This window comes from Periplaneta americana, chromosome 1 (assembly GCF_040183065.1).
Source record: "Periplaneta americana isolate PAMFEO1 chromosome 1, P.americana_PAMFEO1_priV1, whole genome shotgun sequence".
NCBI classification, from domain to species: Eukaryota; Metazoa; Arthropoda; class Insecta; order Blattodea; family Blattidae; genus Periplaneta; species Periplaneta americana.
In genome coordinates this window covers 216,988,172-217,015,128 of record NC_091117.1, presented here as the reverse complement: position 1 = coordinate 217,015,128, position 26,957 = coordinate 216,988,172, and the positions used below count along the sequence as shown (strand labels likewise).

Here is a 26,957-nt window from a genome sequence, read left to right as displayed (position 1 = left end):
ATTTTTATTTGCTAATACATCTTACAGAAGAAAATTTATGAACGTTTTCGCCTATACGGCATCATCAGATATTCAAAATGTTACAACGAAATCTAAACGTATGTCCAATAAGGTGTTCACAGTAATAATCATAACAATGATTTGAATAATTAATAATGAGTTATACTATGTAATAAAATGTGATATTGGTGTGAGAAATGGTCAATTTGACTAATTTGTGTTGTTTCGCCGATTTCCCGAAAAGTGAAATATAAAAATATAAAATATGAATGTAAATTACATAGAATTTATGTTACATTTTGTTAAATGTCACTAATATATAAATTTTTAAAATTGATGTAAGTATGTCTCATATGCGAAACACAGACGTTAGGTTCTTTTTATAATGTCCACAATTTTAATGTCCATTTTATTATGTCCATTACATAAAAGTCCATTACACTATGTCCATAAATATATGTCCAACGAAGTATATGTCCACTTTATTTTAGTCCAATTGCACAAATTTTATGTCCACACTTTTACGTCCACTACATGATTGTACAATACATTATGACCATCTACAAATTTACTTCAATTCCCTACTCAATCTCTTCTGCCTGTTCATCTTCATAGAACTTCAGATGATAACTAATAGTTTTGAGTTCTGATGTGTCCTTCTTCGTTGTCGTGGTTGTAATTCCGAACATTCTCTTCTACTGGACTTAAATTTTGTAGGTACGATGTTTTAATAGGGTGTCGCACATTCAAATGCTCGCCAAGCAATTGGATTATTATAATTTCATTATTCCTTTGGTCTTTCTTGATAAATCCCATGAATTTCCAGACCGACGCGTGATGTGTGACGACGTGTTTCTGAAAGCGGTTGTGCCAACCCTCGATTACGTTAGTTCTTCGATGGTGTCCTGCCAGAATCTGATTATAAGTGTTCCATATTTCAGGTGCGAATCTAGGTGGCATTGCTCTTCTTCTTCCTCGAGCAGGTGTTCCTCGGATGTAAGTTCTTTCATGTACAATGCTAAATCCATTACGTCAGGCTCAATATTATCTATAAAGGTATCAAAAACAGTCTGAACATCTTCCAGTGGTACAAAAGGAATTGACATGAAAGTGGACTTGAATAAAAGTTGACATAAATGAAAGTGGACTTAAATAAAAGTAGACATAACAGTCATGAACCCAAAAACATGGACGCACATAAAATGTGGACATAAATGAAAGTGGACAAAAATATTAGAGGACATAAGTCATATGGACATGGTTTCAATGGACTTAACGTCTTGGAAGCCTCATATGCAACACATTTGTTGAAAATCTTCTATATTGTAATTGACGTTCTCATATCTACTCCATATCTCTCACACAGATAGGCCTATTAAGTACAAATATTTTACATTTTATAAATTTTAACAATTTATATATAATAGTGATATTTAACAAATGTTTCATCTGAAGTTGAATCATGACGACAAAAATGATTAGTAATTTGTTTTTTCAGTTTTAATTAAAAGTGATCTTATAGCTTAAAATTTATTCATTGTGGATGGTAATGGTAGAAATCAATGTATTGATGTTGGTATAAAAATAATTGCAACCAGGAATAATCTCTGCAACAAAAATGTGACAACACGGCTTAACATTACAAATATTTATATATTGATGCGTGCAAGAAAAGATACATCCAACACAAAGCCTTTCGCCTGGGATTAATTAGACACTCGGACTATACAAGAAAGAGCTTTAGTGATATGCTGTGATGACAGTTTGTCTATACCGTGAGAAATAGTAATTTTATTCAAACTTTATCTTTTATCTGTTATATTTGCAGTTTGAGGGTAGATTTCAACATAAGCTTGTTAGCAATTCCCTTGTCAACAACCTGTAAAGTGATACCTTCCGTAAGCCAATCGCTCTACAATTTCTGTCACTAGATGTACAACGTGCAAATATCAGAACGTCTATTCAATTCACTACAAGAAATCGAACCCTTGTTCGCTTAATTTGAAGTCAGAAGAGCTGTCACTTAGTATTGTAATCCTATACAGCAGTACGTATGAAAAATATGTGTAGTAGTCACAGAAAGATATCAGCTCTTGCGTCTTACCTCTGGGACCGAATTGTTACGTCATCCTGTTTAGAGCACTGAGGGTTAATAAGTTAACCAACTGTAAGCTAACGCAAATGACGGAAGTTGCTTCAGAGTAATGCATATTACAATAATTTAATGTTACACTCTACATACTATCATCTCGTGCTGAAGTTCACCTCACGGCCCGAAATGTTGTACATGGAGTCTCAAGATATATGAGGAGCAAATATTCAAAAAAGACTTTGTCCTTCAAAACGAATTTTAGGATATGAACAAAAAATGCATTTTATTATACATATTGATTACATAAATTTTAACACTATACCACTTCGGAAAACGTATTGTGTGTCTTTCACGTGTTAAATTTTATTACCTCGTTAAATGTTTCCGCCTGCTATTGGCCATCTTCAGAACTGGTTGTTGCTGGTCTTGGCGCCTTTTGTTTTGTTTCCTGTGGGGGTGTATTTGTGTAGTGTAATGTGGAGTCAAAGAGTGTGTGTTCTGAAATTGAGTTGTGTGTTGAGCATTTCATTTGGATGTATTTTTGTGTGTCTGCATATTTAATATTGTTCTAGTGTCTTTAGGTTCTGGCTTTTTGGTTGGATGTGTAGAATTTCTATTCTGTGTTGATGTCTCTGTAAGTGTGGTTAGCATTTGTGATGTGTTCTTCATATGTGGAAGTGTTTTATAATTTTGTTATGGCTGTGATGTGTTCTTTGTAACGTGTTTGAAATGATCTGCCTGTCTGTCGTATGTAGAAGTTGTTGCAGGTGTTACATTTGAGTTTGTATACGCCTGTGTGGTTGTATTTGTTTGCTTGTGTTGTTTGTGTGTTTAGTGTTATTTGTTCTGTATGCGATGTGGTAATTTAATTTCTTGAATGAGGTTGCAATCTTGTGTGTGTTTTTGTTTTGTATGTTAGTGTGATGTATTTTTTGTGTTCTTGTGTTTGTGTTGTAATCGTATGATTTTTGTGATTATGTTTTGTCTTTCGTATTATGTTGTCTATTATGTTTGGGTTGTATCCGTTTTCTTGTGCTATGCATTTGATTGTGTTTAGCTCTTCTTTGTAATCATGTTGGTTTATTGGTATTTTGAGTAGTCTGTGTACCATTGTTCGGAATGCAGCTTGTTTGTGTTGTGTGGGGTGGTTGGATGTGTTGTGTATGTGTGTTGTTGTTGTTGTTTTTCTGTATACTTTGAATGTGTGTTTGTTGTCTACTTTTGTTATTGTGATGTCTAGAAAATTTATGGATTTGTTGTTTTCAATTTCTAATGTGTAGTGTAGCTTTGGGTGTATTTTGTTTATGTGTTGATGTAGGTTTTGGATCTACATATGATGTTGTCTGCGTGTTTGTTGTTGCCTTTGTTTAGTATGTATATCTGTTCTGTGTGGTGTATGAATATTTCTGCTAGTATGCTGGAAATGGATGTTCTTCCCAATGTTACAATTGTGTACTGACTACTTAGTTATGGACATTAATCTGTTCAGAATGTAGTAAAACTAAGTATTAAAACCAAATTCAATTGACATTGTACAAATTTAATATTAAGTCTGGACAGAGTTGCTTTTTATTGAACAGATTGGACATTGTTGGTGTTGTTTTTCACAATTCTGGACATTCTTTTGATTTGAGGTTCACGTGAAAAGATTATTACAGTCATTTTATGATGTAGTTCTGAAACCAGCTTGACCTAAGTCGAAGAAGACTTACAAAAAGGAACAAACAAAATTTCATCTCAAGAAAACAATAAAATATACTAACCAAATATTACTTCATAGACCTTTTTTTTTATATGAAAACCAAAATCGTCTCCTAAACATCACACATTGGATTTCCCTCTTCATCTGGGACATTAGAAACAAAATCGATGAAGAGTTTTTATACCACTGCAGATCTTGTCGTTGCGCCAATACTCACCAAAGCGTTTGACTAGAATTTTCCTCACATCTTCCATTTTCTCTCAACTTCTATGTTCAACAGGTGCACCATGCTCTACTTCCTTATTTTATTAACTTCTCTTCCATTCAAACGCTCACCTTTCTTTCTGGTCTCCCGATTAGCATCCCCTACACTCACAGTGCAATCAGATTCTATGCCGATTGAAGACCTCCCCGGTATAATAATGCAACCGTACATCTCACTTGACGATGTATTATGTCAGAGGAAGAACTATATTGTTTGTGTACATCTAAAGTACGGTAGTGTAATATGTTACTAGTCAACAATGTATACCACGGAGGGGGAAAAGGAACCGACCAATCTACCCAATTATCTCTTGGCTTAGTTGCCTTATGAGTGATGTCTTGTTGCTGTAACGTATGAAGCTCAAACCTGCCTTCGGACAGTTGACTAAACAACAATTTACTTGAATATTGCAAACATATCACCTCACCTCTTTGCTGGAAGTGACAGTCGTGTTTATATTGAGTTTGTGGACATATTTGTTTTTTAAAAAAAACTCAATTTTTTTTACATTGCGTTATACACGAGAAATACATATACAGGGTGAGTAAAAAGTATGGAACAATGCTTGTAAATTTCTTATTTCTAATTTTATGAAAACACTATTTATACAAAAGTTGTAAGATATCAAAGAAGGAACATTTTGAACATGTTTTCAAATACTGTACTTTTCATTTATAAGGGGTGTGCTAATGAGTCTGTTTTTTTTCCCCATTTTTTGGATTCTTCAGGTCTCAGTGCGTACAAAATCATATTTTTTTGCCATTTATAAACTATTGTTTTGTAAAAATTACTGGTTTTGATGACAATGCATGTGTACTGAACAAAAGGAAATTGTATTGCTTCATTCATCAATTTGAGGAGGCTTTGGATTAAAGAATTGCAGACAAAAGGCACGGCCGACTTGATGTGCTCGCTTCGCTTCTCTTTACCGGCCTTGACAATTCATTTTGAACCCTGTGTTAAAACTGTAATCGAGAAAATATGAAATTCCCGCCAGATGGCACTGACTCCCAAGGTTCACTGAGGAATGTGTGTATGGTTTCTTGTACGATTATAATTAGTAATATTGCGCTTCTTTCTACTGGTATATGAGTTTATTGTGATATGATTCAAAATGACGTATTGTTGTATACTATTGTGTACTTCGAATAGAAAAAAAGAGTGAAGGAGCAATATCATTCCACGAATTTCCGGGTGACAAGGAAAGATGATTATATTTCGTGACCATAATATTGCACGAAATGGAAATATAAAAATTGGAGTTGTATCCTTTGAAGAGGTGGAAAAATTCAAATATTTTATTTTACTTTAGTAGGTTATTTTACGACGCTTTATCAACATCTTAGGCTATTTAGCGTCTGAATGAGATGAAGGTGATAATGCCGGTGAAGTGAGTCTAAGGTCCAACATCGAAAGTTACCCAGCATTTGCTCGTATTGGGTTGAGGGAAACCCCCGGAAGTATCAAGTGGAATGTATCAGTGCAGTGAGTGAAATTATAAAACTCAGTACAAGTTATGGTAAATAATAAAATTACCCAAGTGATTGATTACTTTGAAACATCGCAGTTTAGCCTAGGGGTGCTACTCAACGAATGAACTACAAAATTACGCCTCTGTCATCATACTACTTAAACTGAACAGGTTACTATGTGGTACCTTTCCTGCTTTTAAACTCACGCTTTTACCATAATTAACAGAACTAAACATAATAACACTTATTATTTTCTTATTTATTATTTATAAGTGTTATTATTACTCTTTAATCATTTATTTTAATTCATATTGCGTATTTCTTCTGTGGACACCAGAGCTTGTGCAGGCAGCGCCTCGTGGTGGAATTGAGAAATTATCCAATTTCAAGAAAATATTACTATTGTCAAGGCCGTATACAAAAAAGCGAAGGGAACATCAAGTCGGCCGTGCAAAAGGTAATAGAAACAAGTGAATTGTTATATAATTTTAATTATATAATCTTAAAGTTGCAAATAATTGCATTTTACAACTCATATTTTACAAAATAAACTGTAATTATTAATTATAAATACCAATACAATGTAACAAGCTTTAAAGATTTTTTAAGTTTTATGAATCCAGATATTCACGAATTTTTCTATATTTTTCCATGAGGCAGTACATCGTTCATAAATTCTGCATTTTTTTAGACTTAACTTTAAACTGAAAACAAATCAACAAATATTCAGAACTGAACCTGCTACAAACCATACCCCGAATATCATGAGAAAGAACTTATAAGCATGAGAATGTACTAGTGTTTATTCTTACCAAATATGAGTATACATTCTGTACAAGATAGACACTTGACTATATTCTACTATGCTTCCAAGTTATGACTGTGTAATCAAAAATAAGTAGGTACTAAAATGTTTTTATTCTTACTAACAAAAGTATTTACTAAAAAAAGTCTAGTATATACTATATATTCATTTTTATTCTTATCATCCATTACCAACTCTAGTGAACCACATGCTGTTCGTAAAAGAAGAATATCTCTACAGATTACACCTTTGCCTAATTCAGCGTTTCTCAAACTTTTTTGAAGTGGGGACCATTTTTTTAAGTCAGAACAGTTCCCCGGACCACCTTACTCTTGTTCCCTTCGAAAGCAAATTTATAATTTTTGTAGTATATTTTAATACCAGTATACTTGTATTTCAAAAAAAGAATTAATTAATTAAAATTAATTAAATTACATTAATTAGGTTAATGTTAATAGAAGAAAATTCATTTTTGTTTCTTTAATAATTCAAGGCTATTAGAGTTTGGATAATTTTTAACTTATTAACTAAAAAAAAAAAATAAATGTTGGTATTCACATTAATGAGATGGATGAACCTGCCGATTCTTGCACAGTTGTTCTATATTTGGACGTATGCTGGTAAGCTTAAGTCGGACGTACATCCAGTCGATTTCTGTAGCCTACTTTGTTTTTATTAGAGTTAGTGATGAAAACCCTTTCTCACACAGATACGTAGAAGCAAACTGAATTATAATCTCTAAAGCACCATTATACAGTTCACTATATTCTCTTTTCACTTGTGATGAGCTCCAGAAATTAACCATACCTTCCGCTTGGATTTTCATTTTAAGTCCGGTATCATTCGAGAGTTCAAGTAATTGTTCTCTTTCACTCAGTAAAAGTTTGTTAGTTTCAATATCGCAATCAAAGTGATCACGAACCCATGAAAATTCGTCATATTTACTTGGAAAATAAGATTCAAATTGTGATCTCAGAGTTGTATTATTGTTGTACGACATACAGTACGTGACTATTTCAATGTTCAGACAATGGGTGTCGGCAACACTATTAAGAAAGTTATAAATACATGAGAAGGTTCGGTCCTCTGTTATGAATTCGGGTGGTCTCTGTCTGGGTTACAGGGGCCGCGCCAGATGTGCAGGGAAAAGTTGGCGAGAAAAACCACGTTTATAGTGCTTTAAATCCCTCTTTTGTTGTTGAGAGTAGAGTGAGAAGTCAGTAGACGAATAGGGTAATAAATTCCATAAAATGTCAGTACTGAGAGAAAAAAAGAAAGGTGATTTCCATGTGCCATTTCCAAACTCTGAGATTTTCAGTTATTGAGTGATACGCAATTCGTTTGAATTTTATTTTTTCTTCTACCTTTTTTTTTAAGGACCACAAAGGCAGACCTCGAGGACTACAGGTGGTCCGCGCGGACCATAGTTTGAGAAACTCTGGCCTATTTCATGTACCTTGAGATAAAATGAGTGATTTTCAATTCTCTCCACGCGCCTTCTTAATTGTTGACTGTGAATTCGCATATTTTCCACATGTTTTGTTGACGTAGTCGCATAGTAGGCCTATCACATGCTCTGGAACAAATTGCATGATATGAAATATAACATAAATGTACCCTGTAGTACGCTATTATAATGCAGAAACCAGCTTGTGATCCCAGATGTGAACTGCTGTCTCCAGCTGTGCGGTGGTTGAGAAATCGAGCTTCAGCATTGTAATTCAGTCCTGCCTTCTTAGACGTCGACCTCAGATCACAATGGTACTCACGCTCAAGGTGTGTCTGGCCTAATCACGTGGTTAGGAATTGCATAATGAAATCAGATGGGACCGCACGTACAAGGTTAGGCCCGTTTGATCCTCACGCAGAAGAGACCACAAGAGGCCGAGGTTCTCCGTGAATACAGAACAGGCGAAGACCGTGTGCTGCGGTACGTAGCCTGAATCTCCACGACGGACGGCGACGACGAGGTCTTCTTCAAAATGAAGACTACATGAAGTTTAATCGACCTCCATAGTCGAGTGAGTGACATACTTGTTATCAGTTCCCAAGTTTGGAGATGAACGTCCGACATAAACACTTAAAACGAATGTTTTTTTTTTTCAGTTGGTTATTTAACTACGCTGTATTAATTGCTAGGTTATTTAGTGTCGATGAGATTGGTGATAGCGAGATTGTATTCTCGAGATGATGCCGAGGATTCGCCATAGATTACCTGGCATTCACCTTACGTTTGGGGAAAACCTCGGAAAAAACCCAACCAGGTAATCAGCCCAAGCGGGGATCGAACCCGCGCCCGAGCGCAACTTCAGACCGTCAGGCAAGCACTTTAGCCGACTGAGCCACGCCGGTGGCTAAAACGAATCTTTTGGAATGACAATAGAGTTGTATGTTGTAGATTTATTTATTTATTATACGTTGTCGGCATCCTAATACTCTAATACAAAACTCTAAATATTAAAAAAAAAAAATTTCAGACGTGTTTTACCACATTTGTGACAATTTAAGTATGATTTCCAACAATTATTCTCAACCTCACCAGCAATTTAGACCTTTGCGATATTAACCCTTATGCACAATGATTGTATTGTCTTGATTTTATAACACGCAATAATCGTATACAAAACAGGGAACGTGCTTGCTTAGGCGTGTGTCAAATTCGCTTCCGTTGCCTGTACTTGAAACGCCGACTACATTCTGTCCGGCGTCGTATGTTCACCTCAGACTAATACAAATATACCGATATCACGGCCCTAGTGATATCACTATGTGTGCATCGGATACGGAGTCTAGATTTGAGAACTACTTTCTGAAAAACAGGGGCATGTATGGCGCATTAATACGATTATTTTTTACTTTAGTGTATAACTACCGAAACTTTTATTTCTATGTTAAATGTTATTATTAGACATCGAGACAATACGTTTACTGTACATGTACTACAGGTTGTTGACTCGCTGCAGATAGTGGAAGGTAGAGATGTGTTGAGGTAACAACGTTGCTATTTAGAGTAGAGTAAGGTAGTATGGGGAAACACACATATGTGCATTCTGAAAGTAAATATACATTACACAGTGACAATGTCAAAAGAATGTGAAAAGCATTTATTTTCCTGTCTTTTATAAGCATTTGTTAATGGTGGAAATAAACAAGTACCAATTTTAATTTCTTCATTTATCCTATTGGTCGTCTTTAGGAAGTGCAGCTACAGTGCCGAATTGCAATGTACCTACTACAAGATATATTCTGAGTTGTCTCAAACGTAAATCTTTTTCGGTTATCTGCCAAAGTTTGTACTGTGAAAAGCTGCGCTCTATGTCGCATGACGTGATAGGAGCAAAACGAAAAAAACCTAACGTCATTGCAGTCTCTAAGAGACAGTCCTTTATTCTCGGATGACTCTATGTCCATTAATTTGCTGTTTATGTTACACAATGTTTCATATTCGTTATTTTTACATAAAATTGATTTCCACTTCTGTTTTACACGTTCAGTAACCGGTGTATTTGGTGTCTCATCAATTCTCTGTGTAATTTCCTCAACTAATTTGAGGGCTTCCGGCATCTCTTGCTCTGACTTTTCTAACCGTGTAATAGTTTCAGACACAGTTTGGAAATAGGTTTGTATGAAAACCAAATTATTTGTCAGAACCTTCAAATCCAGACCGTTTTTCTTTGCATATTTGTTGGCATTCATTCTCAGTACCCCCACCCACTGTACGCTTTACCACTATACTCAGTACGCCGTTATGCGGATTTCTCACTGAACTATTCTATTGGGTCCGAAGTCTCGAAACTTGGTTATATGTTATTATGTTTCTCAACACATGTTAAATGTATGTTACTAGGGCGTTTTTGTTTTATTTTGGAAATTATCTCTCACCCACTTCATGTCTTTACACGACTCACCTGGTGGTCTCGATCCCCAGTTTGGGAACCACTGCCTTAGACTTTTATCAAAATACAAATTGTTTTGCGACCAAAATGTTTAGAAAAATTTAACATATACGAGTACATAAAGTTCAATTATTTATTTATTTATTTATTTATTTATTTATTTATTTATTTATCTACTCATTCATTCATTCATTCATTCATTCTGGTGTAGTTAAGGCCATCAGGCCTTCTATTCCACAACACCAAGAATACAAATACAATAATAGAAATAAACAGAAAATAATACACTATATGCAAAATAAAGCTACACAAGAAATAAAGACAGGGAGAGAAAAAACACTATAAACAAAGTAAAGCCACACAAAAATATACACAGGTTGCAGTCACACAAACTTTAAATGAGTGATTAAGTATCATAATGAACGACTAGAATAACACTCTTAGAATTCTTACTCTCTTCGTGACTGGAACAGATTTCTTGTCTAACTTGGATGGTAGTGATAAGGAAAAAACTAATACCTGTAATAGTTTTCACTACAGTTATTTCATTCTCGCCTAATAATATCTTTAGTCTGAAAGTCTTTGTTCATATAAAGAAATAAACAACAAATAGAGGTTATTTCAGTAGGAAAATAAAGTCAGAGTGTCCTGTTGTCGGTCAGGGGTTGTGTAATATATCTCCGAGCGTTACAGATCTCGCTGTTGATTTATTGCAGGCTGGAGGATTTCTATCTTGCCCGTCTGCGCTATAGAAAAATGTTATGGATTTTATACGTGTCTGGTACCACACATTCATGTGTGCAACATTTTATAGCGACCGTTTCATCAATACAACTCATGTGTGACGACGTGTCGTGTTTATCTGCACCCAACTCGAAGTTAGCTTCAATGCGGGTGTTATTCTATACATCCTTTATAAATCCATATCTGCTGTAAAACACAAGACAGCATGCTAGCCCAGGTACGTACACAAAAGGGAGTGCGCCCGGACCAAATGTGACGCAACCCAGGGGATATTTCATCCTGCAACGAAGACGCGTACGAACAATTTTAATTCACGAATGCGATTTAAAAATGTGATTTAAAATTCGATCGGAGCACGTTTTAAAATAACTTCAACATAAAGATGTAAATGTTATGTTTTAGGCCTACTATCCCAGATAAGACTGACGTCCTATATGTAGGACGGAACGTTTTATTTTTTTAACATTGCTGTGTAAGATTTTCATAGTCGGCAATCATGATACCATAATCCTTATGTGTTATAAATTGCCTCCAATTTTTTTTCTTAAATTTAGTCTGTCATAGTCATTGTTATTAACATATTTGTGTGAAACGTCCGGTGTCCTATATATAGGACGTCAGTCTTATTTGGGTTAACGACGCTCGCAACTGCCGAGGTTATATCAGTGTCGCCGAGTCCCGGAATTTTGCTCCGCAAGTGTTCTTTTACACGCCAGTAAATCTACTGACATAAGCCTGTCGCATTTAAGCACACTTAAATGCCATCGACCTGGTCCGGAATCGAACCCGATGAAGATATACGTAGCCAACTTATTATACAAGTAAATAAAAGAACTGGATTAAATACACTTACAGAGGTGTGAAAATTATTAGAATAATCTTAATTTTAAAGGTTTTTTAATAGTTCCTTCACAAATATTAATTGAATTGATGAATATTGGTATATATTACTATACTGATATAGGATATATTTACTACTAACAATGTCGGAAAGCATTGTTGTACATTGGTATTTTTCTTATTTTACAATTGTTATGGGAATTCAGAAATTATTATATTATGTTGGCGGAATTGGAAACATAAAAAATTATATGCACAAAAAAGATGTATACGTTCATTTGAACCTTCACAACAATGTAAACGCAAAGAAGAATTTATTTAAAGCATTTCTTAATTAATTTTTGATGTTTCCAATTCCGCCAACATAATATAATAATTTCTGAATTCCCATAACAATTGTAAAATAAGAAAAATATCAATGTACAACAATTCTTTCCGGCATTGTTAGTAGTAAATATATCCTACATCAGTATATTATATTATATACCAATATTCATCAATTCAATGAATATTTGTGAAGGAACTATTAAAAAACCTTTAAAATTAAGATTATTCTAATAATTTTCACACCTCTGTACGTAAGAGTTTAATACAAAGTGTTATCTAACATCTCTTAATAAATCGTTACTTACTTACTTACTTACTTACTTACTTACTTACTTACTTACCTACAAATGGTTTTTAAGGAACCCGGAGGTTCATTGCTGCCCTCACATAAGCCCGCCATTCGTCCCTATCCTGAGCAAGATTAATCCTGTCTCTACCATCATATCCCATCTCCCTCAAATCCATTTTAATATCATCCTCACATCTACATCTCGGCCTCTCCAAAGGTCTTTTTCCCTCCGGCCTCCCAACTAACTAAATGCCCATGGCTTGTCAGTATATCTTTTCATTAATAATCTTCCTCGCATGTAATCGTAAAAACTTTGTAAGTAATTCAACAGTTCATAGCATAAATACACGTCAAAAAAATGACTTTCATACTCCATCGGCAAGTCTATCGTGCTATCAAAAAGGAGTGCGTTATATGGCAGTAAAAATTTTTAATAGCCTCCGTATCGATATAAAAAATGAAACTCAAAACATAAGATTATTTAGGGCTAAATTAAAGAAGTACCTAATTTCTCACGCCTTCTATTCTGTAGGTGAAATCATGACATTCAATAACACTTCATGAAATTGATACTAAAACTATGTGTTGTACTAGTAGACTATATTGTAAATCTCGTCGGTATATATTTCATCTAGACTGTGACTATAAATTAAGATTTTATAATAGTATTAAGTTTTTTGACTTGTTCCATATTCTAGCTGTAAGCAATGTATGAATACCATGGAATGTTAATAAATACAATACAATACAATACAACACTCTATATGCATTTCCATATGTGCTACATGCCCTGCCCATCTCAAACGTCTGGATTTAATGTTCCTAATTACGTCAGGTGAAGAATACAATGTCAGCAGTTCTGTGTTGTGTAACTTTCTCCATTCTCCTACACCTTCATCACTCTTGGACTCAAATATTTCCCTAAGAAACTTATTCTCAAACACCCTTAATCTGTGTTCCTCTCTCAAAATGAGTCCAAGTTTCACAACCATACAGAACAACCGGTAATATAACTGTTTTATAAATTCTAACTTCCAGATTTTTTGACAGCAGACTGGATGATAAAAGCTTCTCAACTGAATAATAACAGGCATTTCCCATATAGCTATAGCTATGCAGTGTTTAGTCTGATGTTCATTATTATAGACACTGTGAAGACAACAGTTTGCCTTTAAATCTTAAAACGAAAGAATAAACATTAGTAGAAATCTGTATAGTGCAGAATGTCCCTTTGAACTTAAGTTTCTTTACTAACACGTTCCATGGAGTGGCAAGCAACACGCGTGGAATTTTATTGCGCAGAGAAACTGTATTTCTTCGGTTCGCAGCAGACAGCCAGGAAGCTTCGTATACTCGTGCAAGCAAAAAAAAGAGCAGAAAGAAATTGCGTCACCAACTTTCAAGTGAAACGGAACGACGCAAATCGAGTTTAGCTGCAATTCCTCCTCCATCCATCGTGTCCGTTTCGTGTGCTGTCCCATGCCGCATGTGTATTGAGAGACGTTTATTATTCACGACGAAATGAGACGCACAGAGAGCAGTTCTCGTCCACATGTTCATAAGCACAATGCTCTCTTCTCTTCTCTTCTCTTCTCTTCTCTTCTCTTCTCTTCTCTTCTCTTCTCTTCTCTTCTCTTCTCTTCTCTTTCGATACATAAATTCGTCAATATCATTTGCCTGCATCTTGGAAGAAATATTCCGTCAACTTAAATGGCAAAACCGCCGATTAGATATCAAAATACAAATAATTTCGAGGGAAGATTTGTTCCGGGGCCGGGCGTCGAACCCGGAACCTTTGGTTTAACGTACCAACGCTGTACCAACTGAGCTACCCGGGAACTCTACCAGACACCGATCCAAATTTTCCCTCTATATCCACAGACCTCAAAGTGAGCTGACAACCGTCAAGCAACCAACTTCGAGTGCACACTAACTCCGTGTGACTTAAATTGTGGTTTTCTGTTAACGAACAGTGACGTGTATTATGCAAATCAAGATTTCAGGTATAACTCCCTGTAAAGTTGATTTGAATAATTTCGACGGTTGTCAGCCCACTTTGAGGTCTGTGGATATAGAGGGAAAAATTGGATCGGTGTCGGTTAGAGTTCCCGAGTAGCTCAGTGGTAGAGCGTTGGTACGTTAAACCAAAGGTCCCGGGTTCGATACCCGGCTCCGGAACAATTTTTCCCTCGAAATTATTCAAATCAACTTTACAGGGAGTTATACCTGAAATCTTGATTTGCAAAATACAAATAGTTTCAAATTTGAGATTTCCAGATGGTCTATTGCTCTTTTTAGTTATTAATGAAAGAGCATAGTGAAACATCTGTTAGATATTGTCAGCTTTGTAGCAAGTGTTGCAACTTTAATCAATTCAGAAACTCATAACAAATATTCAAATGACAAATGACTGTAGTAAACAAATCTCCTTAGCAACACATAGCCATCTAGGATACAACGAATGCATCAGCAGACTTGTATCGATAACATCATTCGATTATCTAACAAAATGAATATTACGATGAAAGAGTAATGGAACGGAGAAAAATTCTCTCCGGCGCCGGGATTTGAACCGGGGTTTTCAGCTTTACGTGCTGATGCTTTATCCACTAAGCTGATGCTTTATCCGTTCCATTACTCTTTCATCGTATGATGACGCAGAATATCTGCATGGAAATATCATATGCACTTCGGTACATTAAAATAATATATATGATATGCGTAAATCACTTCGTGATTTAAGACGGCGCTTATTCCGTCGGATCCCGGCCAACTAGTCACTCATAACGAGTGCACCTCAGCACATGTGTGGACTTCGGTCCTGCGTTCATAGACATCTATGACGTAGTGCAGAGGGCGGCCACTAGAGGGAACCCAAGAGTTGGAACTTAATCAGAGACAATTCTGTCCGACGCCGGGGTGGTATCCGGTGTGGCTTAATGGATAAAGAATCAGCACGTAGAGCTGAAAACCCGGGTTCAAATCCCGGCGCCGGAGAGAATTTTTCTCCGTTCCATTACTCTTTCGTCGTATGATGACGCAGAATATCTGCATGGAAATATCATATATACTTCGGTACATTAAAATAATATATATATATATATATATAATGAATATTATTATCGGTTACAAACTTAAGTTAAGTTGTAGGATTGCACCTCGAAACGCGTTCAACGTAAACTATCATTCTTATGAGTTTCTGAACTGATTAAAGTTGCAACACTTGCTACGAAGCTGACAATATCTAACATGTTTCATTATGGTCTGTCATTTAAAAAATAAGGATTTTCGGACATATGTTTACATTAACTTTTTTTCTTGTTTTGGTGAAGGAACATGTCCCCAAGGTTTGTCAAAGTATTTCTGAAACACTCTGTATATTTCACATCTTATACAGGGACAACATTTTATTTTTACTTCAATTTTTATTGTACCTGAGTTTTTGAATGTACTTCACTCCCACCCTTCAACCGTCTTCCACACAGATCCAAGACCGCATATACAGTCATAGTAGCCACAGTACGTTCCAAAAATATGTTCGCATTTTCCAGTGACGAAACAGCTTTCAATATTCAATCATTTTCGCACAGGTACTGTCATTTGCCTACGTCGTATCCCGGTTTCCCCAACGAGCTTTTATTCGCCAGCTAGTGGCTGGGCTGTCTTAGCTCTTTTCTGAGAACATTAATTTCTGTTAGGAATTGGATGTCTAAGTAATATTATACAACTGTTTAAAATAACTTAAATAAAAGGGCCTCGTTAAGTAATTAACTGTCACGTGATTTCCCTCCTTTCTACGATCCTACGACATAACCACTTGGACGGACAGTAGATAGTATGTCTGAGTAATTTTATCTTTTCGGGCAGAAGTGAAGATAGAATTTACAGTACGTAACGTACTCTTTTATAGAGTAGGTACAGAATTATTTCAACCTGAGTTACTAGTACGAAGAACTGGTAATTGGAATTAAGTACAATATGCTATAGTGCGATAATATGCACATTAGAACTGAAGCCTGTATCGAAATGTCTTTAAATATCCATGTTATGATTATTTTTCAATTTAACTTCATTCTCTATATTGTACGCTAATGTGCTGTAGACAGTATAATATACACTGTATAATGAATACGTCCACATGGACACCTCAGTTCGTGAGTAAAAACACTCATTGTTAATACTGTACTGTATTTTGATTAAACAAAAACATAATGAAAATGATTAAACTCAAAAGCGCAATATTTCCTAGTTTACATAAATGGATGAACTACTTTTCTTCCCTCCTATACCTAGTAAAGTGATTTGTTTGTATATTACGTCAGTATCATCGAACTCCAGTCGTGGAAGGGGATAGCAAACGGCGTTGATCCAGAGGTATAGGCAAGTTAATATTAAAAATGTTAGTAAAAATAAAATGATGTCCCTGTATATCTTGGGTTGAGGCTCGATATCATACAAACCAGATGATAAGATGGTAAGTTCTACAATGTGCATTGGTGACAAACCAGAGTCGAGCAAACAATTGCAGCATGAAAAATGAAATGGAAAAAATAACTAAAAATATAAGACCGCATAAATGTATTGAAAATAATTTTATTTCACACAAGTTGAAACAAATATAACAAATATCAATACCCTTTAAAATATAAAACTGATACAACATTCAAAATTGCTTAACGTATAAAATCACAAGAATGCAAAACACCGAGTACTTCAATCAATACTGTTTTATAATATTCTGTAAATGTAATTAAGGCTACTATTAAAATCCATACTGCAGCTATAGAGTGCATTTTTATTAGTAAATAAACTTTGGTAAGTTACATTTACAGATAAAGTGTAGTATGTGTAGTTGAAACAAATTGAATTTGGAGTTCATGATTCTAAAAGCAGTGTTCTTGTATCAATTAGACATAACTTTATGCCAAATAGAATATATTGTGTCCATAGCGCAAAACTTTGGATGTGAGGACTGAATTATTCTGAAGTTTCTCTTAATTCAATAGTTTTAAGTGCTATAATTAAAATCCGTAAGCCTACATAATTTTTAATAGTTATTTTCACTTTGAAATGAAGATCACATTCCACATTACAAATTTTAAAATCATTCACGTTTCGTGTTGTAGTCTATTATTCATAGTTAACGGTAAATTACAATACTTGCAAGAATGCATTAAGAGAAAATTTAATGTCATGGATACACAAAAGATAAAATTGAATATAGAGTACAAATTAAAAAGTTTTATTGTTTTGTTGATAAATGCATTACAAGTGAAACAATAATTTCAAATTAATTATCTTCTTTAGAGATATTTTTGGTGTTCCGTACTAATTTTATTAATTAAATATTTTCAAGTTAAATACATTCACCGGTTTTCTCATCTCAGTGCAATATTTTGGTATCTGTTAACAATTCCGAAGCAACAATAAGTTTGTTTCCAAAGCCCTGACCGTAATATATGTACTTGATGTAAAGTAAAACATTAATTTGCTTTAAATTTTAAAATTATAAGGCTTTAACATACTACAGGCTGTCCCAAAAGTTTCCATACATAGAAAATAAAAGTTCAAAAAAATGTGGCCAGCCTGATCTCCAGATCTCAGACATTTTGATTTTTATCTCTGGGGTCATCTTAAGTTGTAGGTCTACAAGGGGAAAACCCGGGATTCTCAACCTCTAAAAGATATAGGATGAAAACAGAGAATGCCACGAAACATCGTTATCGGGAAAAATAAGTTTTAATACCTGAACATTTCTTGCTTTTAATCAGTGTACCAAACGTTCAACATTACCTTACACGAACATTTCCACTTTTTTCTGTGATTTGACAGTTCTGTAGTCCCAGTTGCCACCTATAGAATGTGATGTTTGCCATAAAATCGCTAAAAATTGACATTTCTTTATTTTTCCCAACACCCTTCATCTGCAAGCCCTTATCGTCGATGCCTGTCATATGACGACGGACTTATGCAGCTTTTGTATCGGAACACACTCATCGACCTGTGCTTGACTCTCGGAAGCTATTATATTGAGCAGATTATGTGACATTTATATTTTGAACTGATATTCCTTATGTATGGAGACTTTTGAGACACCCTGTATATTCCCTGCATTCGTCTTTGCGTGTCGAACATAAAGTAGCATTCACGGCGTTTTGTTGATGTGATCAGATGAAAATAAATGCATGTCTTATCCTATTTGTGAGATTTTCTCTGGAAATCGATCACACTTTCATTGCACTTTTATTCAGAATACGAATAGGCATAGGCGTAGTAAACTTCAGTGAGGAACTGAACTGAGGTGCTTTTGTTAAATAAAATATGGTAGCCCTCAGTTGTCTGTGAAAGTCCAAAAAGTCTTCTATTCGAAGACTAAAAATCATTAAAACATTTATATCACAAATTGGAAAGATAATTTTTGGTTTAGGGATAAGAGTTGAATATAGAAAAAATTATTAATTCCCCTGAAAAAGGGATAATATTTTACAGTGAATATTTTTACTAATTCTTATGGTACAGAAACTGAAGAAAGCATCATTATACCGGGTGATTCAAAATGTATTTGTGAGATGTTAGGTGATGATAGATAACGTTATTTTGAATGAAGAATATAAATAAACAAATCCATTAACTTTATTAGAATCCGAAATAATTATCGTTCAAATATTCTAACACACGATATCAATATAGTGTATAGCAGCCTTTCTTTACTTGTCCAAATGCCATGACTCTAGAGAGGGTTACGTTAGGTCAATTGTCAAGAACCCGATCTATTGACACGTGTCACAACAGCTGTTCGACAATGCTCCATGTGTGCATGACTATTGATGGAGGACAACAAATTAAAACAGATCTTCGCTTTGCAGTGCCATAATGTCGATATTTTCTAACAATAGCAATTTTTTTAATAATATTTTAATATTCTTCTTACGTTATTAGAATCCTAATTAAGTAATAGCAACCCCATGTGATAGAAATCGCATTATAAATATCACCGTCTTTCAAATTATAATTCTCTGAAACGATGCCGTATAAAAAAAAGGTATTTATAATATGTTCTGCTCCAAATAGTAATATCTTATTCACCTGGTATCTCTCAAATACTTTTTAAATCACTCTGTACATGCAGGTGTATGTAAATATACATATACATTGCATACTTTTTATCTGTCAATACTTTTAACAAAGGAAAGCATTTTATAACATTTGCACAATTTAAAATTGTAAAAATACTCTCCTTTTTACGGTTTATATCGTGTGTTCTTAACTCATAACCGAGTGTTGAATGTGGACCACGTGCGGGCAGCTCGCTGTGCACTGCCGCTTCCACTCCATTTCCGCGAGCGTGGAAAGATAAAATGTATGCATTGTAAGTTATATGTATATAATAGTGTGGATGCTGAAACAATTCTGAGCAATTATTCTGGTAAACATTTTTAATGTGTACTATGATTTATGGTATGAATGATAAAAAAAAATTTAAAGCTGCACCACGCTTCGGAAACTGACTGAAACAACACAAACTAAACATCACAGATGTTTTCTTGACATCGGTACGCGAAACAGTGTGCTATTTTCCAACAACTCTGATGTCACAAGAAGTGTCTGTAGCAAGTTTAGGCTCCTGCATACTGTTTGACGATCTTGCTCCACTCCTTGGGGTAGTTGCGCTGGATGTGTGAAAGGGTTCTCTGGATCTGACGCATCTCGTCGGGCGTGCACTGGGGGCAGGAACCCCTCAGAACAAGTGGCGCCAGAGCTGCGGAAATGAAACGGAATTATCTGTCAGCACATAGCATACACAATACACAAAGTGTTTACCATCTGCTGCAATAAGAAACTTAAGCCACATAGCAAGCTATCCTTACATACTCAGGAAATTAACTACTAATTGCTACCGTCCTCCATTTGCAGGAAGTTAAAGTGCATTCAGACATTCTATACACATTGTTTCTGATCTAGTACTTTTTTTATTTATTTACTATGAATTAAATTTTCCCCATCATCTGGGATTACAAATTCATGCACCACGAATGTCAGTTCTATGTAATAGTGTAAACTACGCCATTAGATTAAAGTTATTGCCCTTTTTGGAGAACTATTACATACAATGAATTGTGGCATGGATGAATATTATAATAGGATGCGAAACTGCGGTCAGCGCCATCTGACGGAAGGGGATTCAAATAAGACGATCAGCGCCCGACGCCGTGGGTGGTGAACATTAGAACTACGTGTTGGGTAGATTACCCAGAGTTCTGTATTTATCCATTCGTTCGAGATGAACAGTCGATGCTCGAGAAGACAAGATGGCAGACAGAAACTTGCTGATGAGTGCACATAAAGTGATATTAAGTGTGTGTATAAGCAGTGTATGTTGAACAGTAATGTTTATGGACGTTGTAAAAATAGTGTTGTTGAATGTGTTTTAAAGTAATAGTAATATAATAAATTGAACTATCTACTGTAAATAATTCTTGCAGACTTATCCATTGCGCTGTACACTAAATACCCAAAGAACACAATCCCAATTATCTAACCTTTTGCTTTATTTTCTGTCTCTGTTTAGTTATATTTTAATTGGGTAGTGTAAAATAGATCGTCTCTTTTATCTTCCTGTTGGCTCCGGTAAGAATTTTCAATGGAAGCTGGTGTGAGAAATAAAAATGTAAATGTTTTATTTTAAATTGGGTTAATTGAGAATATCGATGAGGGCGGGAGGAAAGGAACATTTTCTGCATAGTTTAACATTTTCGTCACCAGGTGCGCTGCTAAATGCTTAGAGTAATTAGTTTTCGTTTTCGCTACTTGGTGCGCTGCTAGATGTAAGAAATTCTCCACCGTCCAACAGATGGCAGCAAGCTCAGTTTCTACATTAGCATGAGTTACGGGAAACTCAGTAAGTTTCGCATCCTATTATAGTAGTCATCCATGATTGTGGGATGAAACCGAGGGAAGGCATTAATACTCTATTGAATGGACGACAGTAGTTAAATTGAACACCAACACAGTTTCAGCCAGAATTGTTTCTCGAAGATCCCAAGGTATGCTGCCATATTGGCTGTAAAACGATTGAAACTTTAGGTCATGTTTTGGGGTCATGTCCAAAGAATGGGCTACTACGATTTGTCTGGCACAATACTGTTGGAAAAATGATTGTTGATGTCTTTCGGAAAATGAACTCTGACCTACTGTAAATAAAGAAGTTCACTATATTCTGTAGAAGGAGCAAGTAAACGTAATGACGTAATTGCAATCGAATTTCATAGAAAATGTGCACATATTATTGATCCGACTATCAGGATGGAAACTTTCTTTTAACAAACAGCAGAAATTGTTTTAGGAAAGAAGAGAACTTACGAACCTTACATTCCTGACCTCTCCAACAGGTATATGATTACGATTAGTAATTGGGAGGTCATCGAATTACTAATACGAGCAAGAGCTGCTGTTTAGAAGTTTTTTTTTTAAACATGAATTGCCAGCTTCTCCTTTAAAATGTACCTAAATTTCTGTTCTAAAAGACTCTATAATATTATATTCATCACCATTTATATTCTTAATTTCTCAAATTTAGCCATTATTCAATTATTGTTCTGTATAATTTAATGCATTAATTCATTGTTAATGTCTTTGTTTGCTATTTTTACTGTATTATTCAACTATTTAAAATGCTAGATCTTATTTGATCAAGTATTTCTGTAGCCAGCTGTCTGCAATAAATAGATTTTATCTCTCTCTCTCTCTCTCTCTCTCTCTCTCTCTCTCTCTCTTAAGGAAGAATTTTAGTCATTACTGCGACTTGTTTTATTGCAGACTGACGTTTTAAATTTCAAGACCAGTGGAAGTGGATCGATCCTATTCTACAGGCAGCTGTCTCTGAGGGACAATTTCTCGATAATGACTGTGAAATTTCCCTTCTGAGTACAGAGACCTCTGACTGAATCGCAACCATCCTTTAAAATTCAGCTTATTTAAATTACCTAAAAGCAAACTATCATTTTAAGTTACGATTGTCCAAAATTTTAGGCGCAACTGTCAGTATTTATACCTGTGCACCGGAATAAACATGAAATAAACAATCAAAATGAGGCACAGTAAAACGGACAAGCCAGGCGTAACTAGTCCAACAGAGTAGGCGACCCCTCTGGTCTTACGATTATGGAACCTGTATGTAGTTCCGAAACGTTGGAAATGTCGAGTATCAGAGCACGAAAGAATAATATATCCAAAAGCCTAGTAATTCTGATTTTTTTTTACAAATGACGAAGACAAGACTTTTCGTCATAACAAGGCAGTTGTGTAGATCAATCAATTTACCAACAGTCGTTGCTCATGTACACCATAGGAAGCTGGTCTGTTACACGCGAGATGAGGTGAGGTGTAAGATGCGTGAGGTGAAGTGAGGTGAGGTGACAGCTGAGGTGAGGTGTGAGGTGAGGTGAGGTGAGGTGAGGTGAGGTGAGGTGAGGTGTAAGATGCGTGAGGTGAAGTGAGGTGACAGCTGAGGTGAGGTGTGAGGTGAGGTGAGGTGTAAGATGCGTGAGGTGAAGTGAGGTGAGGTGACAGCTAAGGTGAGGTGTGAGGTGAGGTGAGGTGTAAGATGCGTGAGGTGAAGTGAGGTGAGGTGACAGCTGAGGTGAGATGTGAGGTGAGGTGATGTGTAAGATGCGTGAGGTGAGGTGACAGCTGAGGTGAGGTGAGGTGTAAGATGCGTGAGGTGAAGTGAGGTGAGGTGACAGCTGAGGTGAGGTGAGGTGTAAGATGCGTGAGGTGAAGTGAGGTGAGGTGACAGCTGAGGTGAGGTGTGAGGTGAGGTGACAGTTGAGGTGAGGTGTGAGGTGAGTTTAGGTGAGGTGACAGTTGAAGTAGTAGGTTATTTTACGACGCTTTATCAACAGCTTAGGTTATTTAGCGTCTGAATGAGATGAAGGTGATAATGCCGGTGAAATGAGTCCGGGGTCCAGCACCGAAAGTTACCCAGCATTTGCTCATATTGAGTTGAGGGAAAACCCCGGAAAAAACCTCAACTAGGTAACTTGCCCTGACCGGGAATCGAACCCGGGCCACCTGGTTTCGCGGCCAGACGCGCTGACCGTTACTCCACAGGTGTGGACGACAGTTGAAGTGAGGTGAAGTGTGAGATGTGAGGTGAAGTATAAGGTGATGTGATGTGAGGTGTGGTGAGGAGTGAGATGTGAGAGGTGTAAGATGATGTGATGTGATGTGATGTGAGGTGAGGTGAGGTGAGGTGAGGTGACAGTTGAAGTGAGGTGACAGTTGAGGTGAGGTATAAGGTGATGTGATGTGAGGTGAGGTGAGGTGAGGTGAGGTGAGGAGTGAGATGTGAAAGGTGAGAGGTGTAAGATGATATGATGTGATGTGATGTGAGGTGAGGTGAGGTGAGGTGACAGTTGAAGTGACGTGACAGTTGAGGTGAGGTATAAGGTGTGTGATGTGAGGTGAGGTGAGGTGAGGAGTGAGATGTGAAAGGTGAGAGGTGTAAGATGATGTGATGTGAGGTGAGGTGACAGTTGAAGTGAGGTGACAGTTGAGGTGAGGTATAAGGTGATGTGATGTGAGGTGAGGTGAGGTGAGGTGAGGTGAGGTGAGGTGAGGAGTGAGATGTGAGAGGTGAGAGGTGTAAGATGATGTGATGTGATGTGATGTGATGTGATGTGATGTGATGTGATGTGATGTGATGTGATGTGACAGTTGAAGTGAGGTGACAGTTGAGGTGAGGTATAAGGTGATGTGATGTGAGAGGTGAGAGGTGTAAGGTGATGTGATGTGATGTGAGGTGAGGTGAGGTGAGGTGAGGTGAGGTGAGGTGAGGTGAGGTGACAGTTGAAGTGAGGTGACAGTTGAGGTGAGATGTAAGATGATGTGATGTGAGGTGAGGTGAGGTAACAAGTGAGGTGTAAGAGGTGGGGTGAGGTGTGAGGGATGTGAGGTAAGGTGTAAGGTGATGTGAGATGAGTTGAAGTGTAAGATGATGTGAGGTGAGGTGCGGTGAGGTGTGAGAGGTGAGGTGATGTTGCAGATTTGTTCGGATGCCACAGGGGAACTGATGCTCCCGGATAAAATCAGTGTTACCAGAATCACGGGCTTGCCCAACACAAGTTATAAATCGGGGGTACACCAGGGATCGAACTCCGATCCACAGGATTATAAGTACAGCGCTCTAGCTACTACCCTGCCTGCTAATTCTGATCATTATTCTCCGTGAAAACCTAAACACACACACGCTTATGGTAACCAACGAGCTAAAGTAATGATAGATAGTGTTATAATTGAAGAAGTTTCATAATTTTACTATCTCGGAAACATTACTCCAAATTTAAGTATAGATAACATACAACAGAAAATAATATAAAAGTAATATAATTTTGTAAATGACACGATGTGAAGAAATTTTGGAAAACATGTTACATGCGATCAAAATTCAACTACATATGTCGAGTATGGCGAAGTTCGATATTCGCCGATGTTCGCTCTGCAGAAGAAGTGTCCTGTTTGTTCCACCTTGTTATAAAAATATTCGCTGTCTTCTACTTCCGCCCCTTCATATTTTAACCGCTTATGGATTTTAGCACAGATCTTGCGATTAGTTTTTCACATGAAATAAAACTAATTTTGTAATGTCCTGGTTGCCTCTCCCATGCTCTAACATTGCAGGACACTAAACAGCAAAACAAATTTAAAAATTCGGAAAGGGAACATGGACATCAAAAACAAAGAGAGAAAAGAGAAGAATCAAGACTAGAGGCAGCCCAAAGGAAAGTTTTTAGACTATTCGTGAAATTAGTATAAGATTGTAAAATTAATATAACTAGTGGCTTGTGCAGCAAATGCTGCAAACTAAGTTCATTAGACGTTCAAATAAAAATTTTTCAGATTTATTTTCAATGAAGAGTACCAACATTTTGAAAGTTATTTGCTTCCATAATAATGAAACATACTCCCTCTTAATGTTTTTTATGCCAAATACTTTTTGTTGAACCTAACCACCTTTAGTTTTTGAATTTCAACGCGAAAACACAAGTAACAATGTCAGGACGATCAGTGGGTTTTCCATGTTAGAGTAAAGCAATGGCTATTTCAGGTCATTGTGGATTATAGGTGAAAGTTAAAAGAATGTCAGATTTGCTATGCTTCCGAACAATAGACACATCATCTTGGTATAGCTGCTGCATGTAGAGCTTGAAATGTAGAGGGTAATATCATTTTATCCTGCTAAGAGATCTTGCTGAAATGATCGGGAGACTACAAAATTTTGTAGGCCTCTTATTTTATCAGTAAGTAAATACCTTTCCTTAGGAATTGTAATTTTTCCAATCTCTCGAATAACAATATTATTATCTTACGTAAGTTTTGTAGTTATATATATATAATAGCCACCATTCAGTAAATTATATAAATGAAGATCAAATTTAAGACATTTTCTACATATACTTATATAACCCCAAAACGTTTCACTTTCATATCATCAATATAGCATTAATATGTACAATTAATGAAATATAGTCATACCATGTCATTAATTATAATAATATTTCACTTCTAATAGTAATAATGTCATCAAACTACCACAAATTTTGTAGATTTTAATATCCAATACATAGCTGTACTCAGAAAATTACACACCGCAAAATCAGACCTGTAAATTATTTTTAGTAAGTCTTGAAGTTTTTAATAAGTAATTGAATTTGAACTTTAAATATGTCAGCAATTCTGCAGGTCATGGCCTTCGTGTAATAGCCTATTGTTTATTGTAGTGTGTGTTTTGTTTTATTCTGACATCACGACCGTGCTGAAATGCAATTAGTTCTCAAAACCGACGAAAGATGGATTTTGGAAAATAGGAAAATTATGTAGAAAAACTAACGCTTCACTGAAAGTTACTATTTTTCTGAAAATCCTTGGATGCCATGACGGGTCATTCATTAAAATCCGTTCAGCCGTTTTCCCGTAATTTCCATTACCAGTTCAAATAATATATATAGATAATAATAATAATAATTATTATTATTATTATTATTATTATTATTATACACAATATAAAACAAACAATATGTAGTTCTTGCGTAAAATCATGTTAAATGTGTGAAATTGTCTCAAACTATGACGGGAGGCTAGACGGCCATGTTATCTGGGCTAGGGAGGGAATACCGCAGCAAGAGTTCACTCTTCAGAAGACACATGGACCTGCTACGGAAGACACTATAACACGGTGAAGAAGCGCTATCATAAACTACACACTGCCGTCCCTATTTTGCGAGTAAGAAGAAAGGCCTTCAAAATCTACGACGAGGACAGAGGACGCAGGACCCATTAGCTGCTATGAAAGCAACCTGTCTATTGTTGGTGTCATGAATAAAACACCCTTCAAGCTTTGAGGAAGAAAGGTAGCGGTCCACACACTAATCTTGGTCCTGCGCTCGCTCGTAACGCAGTCACGGTTAAAGTGACGTCATACGTGCTATAGAATTCAAGTGGATAGGTAACTCGTAAATATTGCGATA

At 36.0% G+C, this 26,957-nt stretch overlaps 1 protein-coding gene across 1 annotated transcript in view; it reads right to left on the bottom strand.

Annotated features, from left to right (window-relative positions):
• Positions 1–17,009: 17,009 nt before the first annotated feature.
• Positions 17,010–26,957, bottom strand: part of LOC138708139 (putative odorant-binding protein A10) — a 75,972-nt gene continuing 66,024 nt past the window's right edge. The window contains exon 3 of the mRNA XM_069838365.1: positions 17,010–20,191. Coding sequence (XP_069694466.1) covers positions 20,049–20,191 — 143 coding nt within the window. The 3' untranslated portion in view covers positions 17,010–20,048. The remainder of the gene's footprint in view (positions 20,192–26,957) is intronic.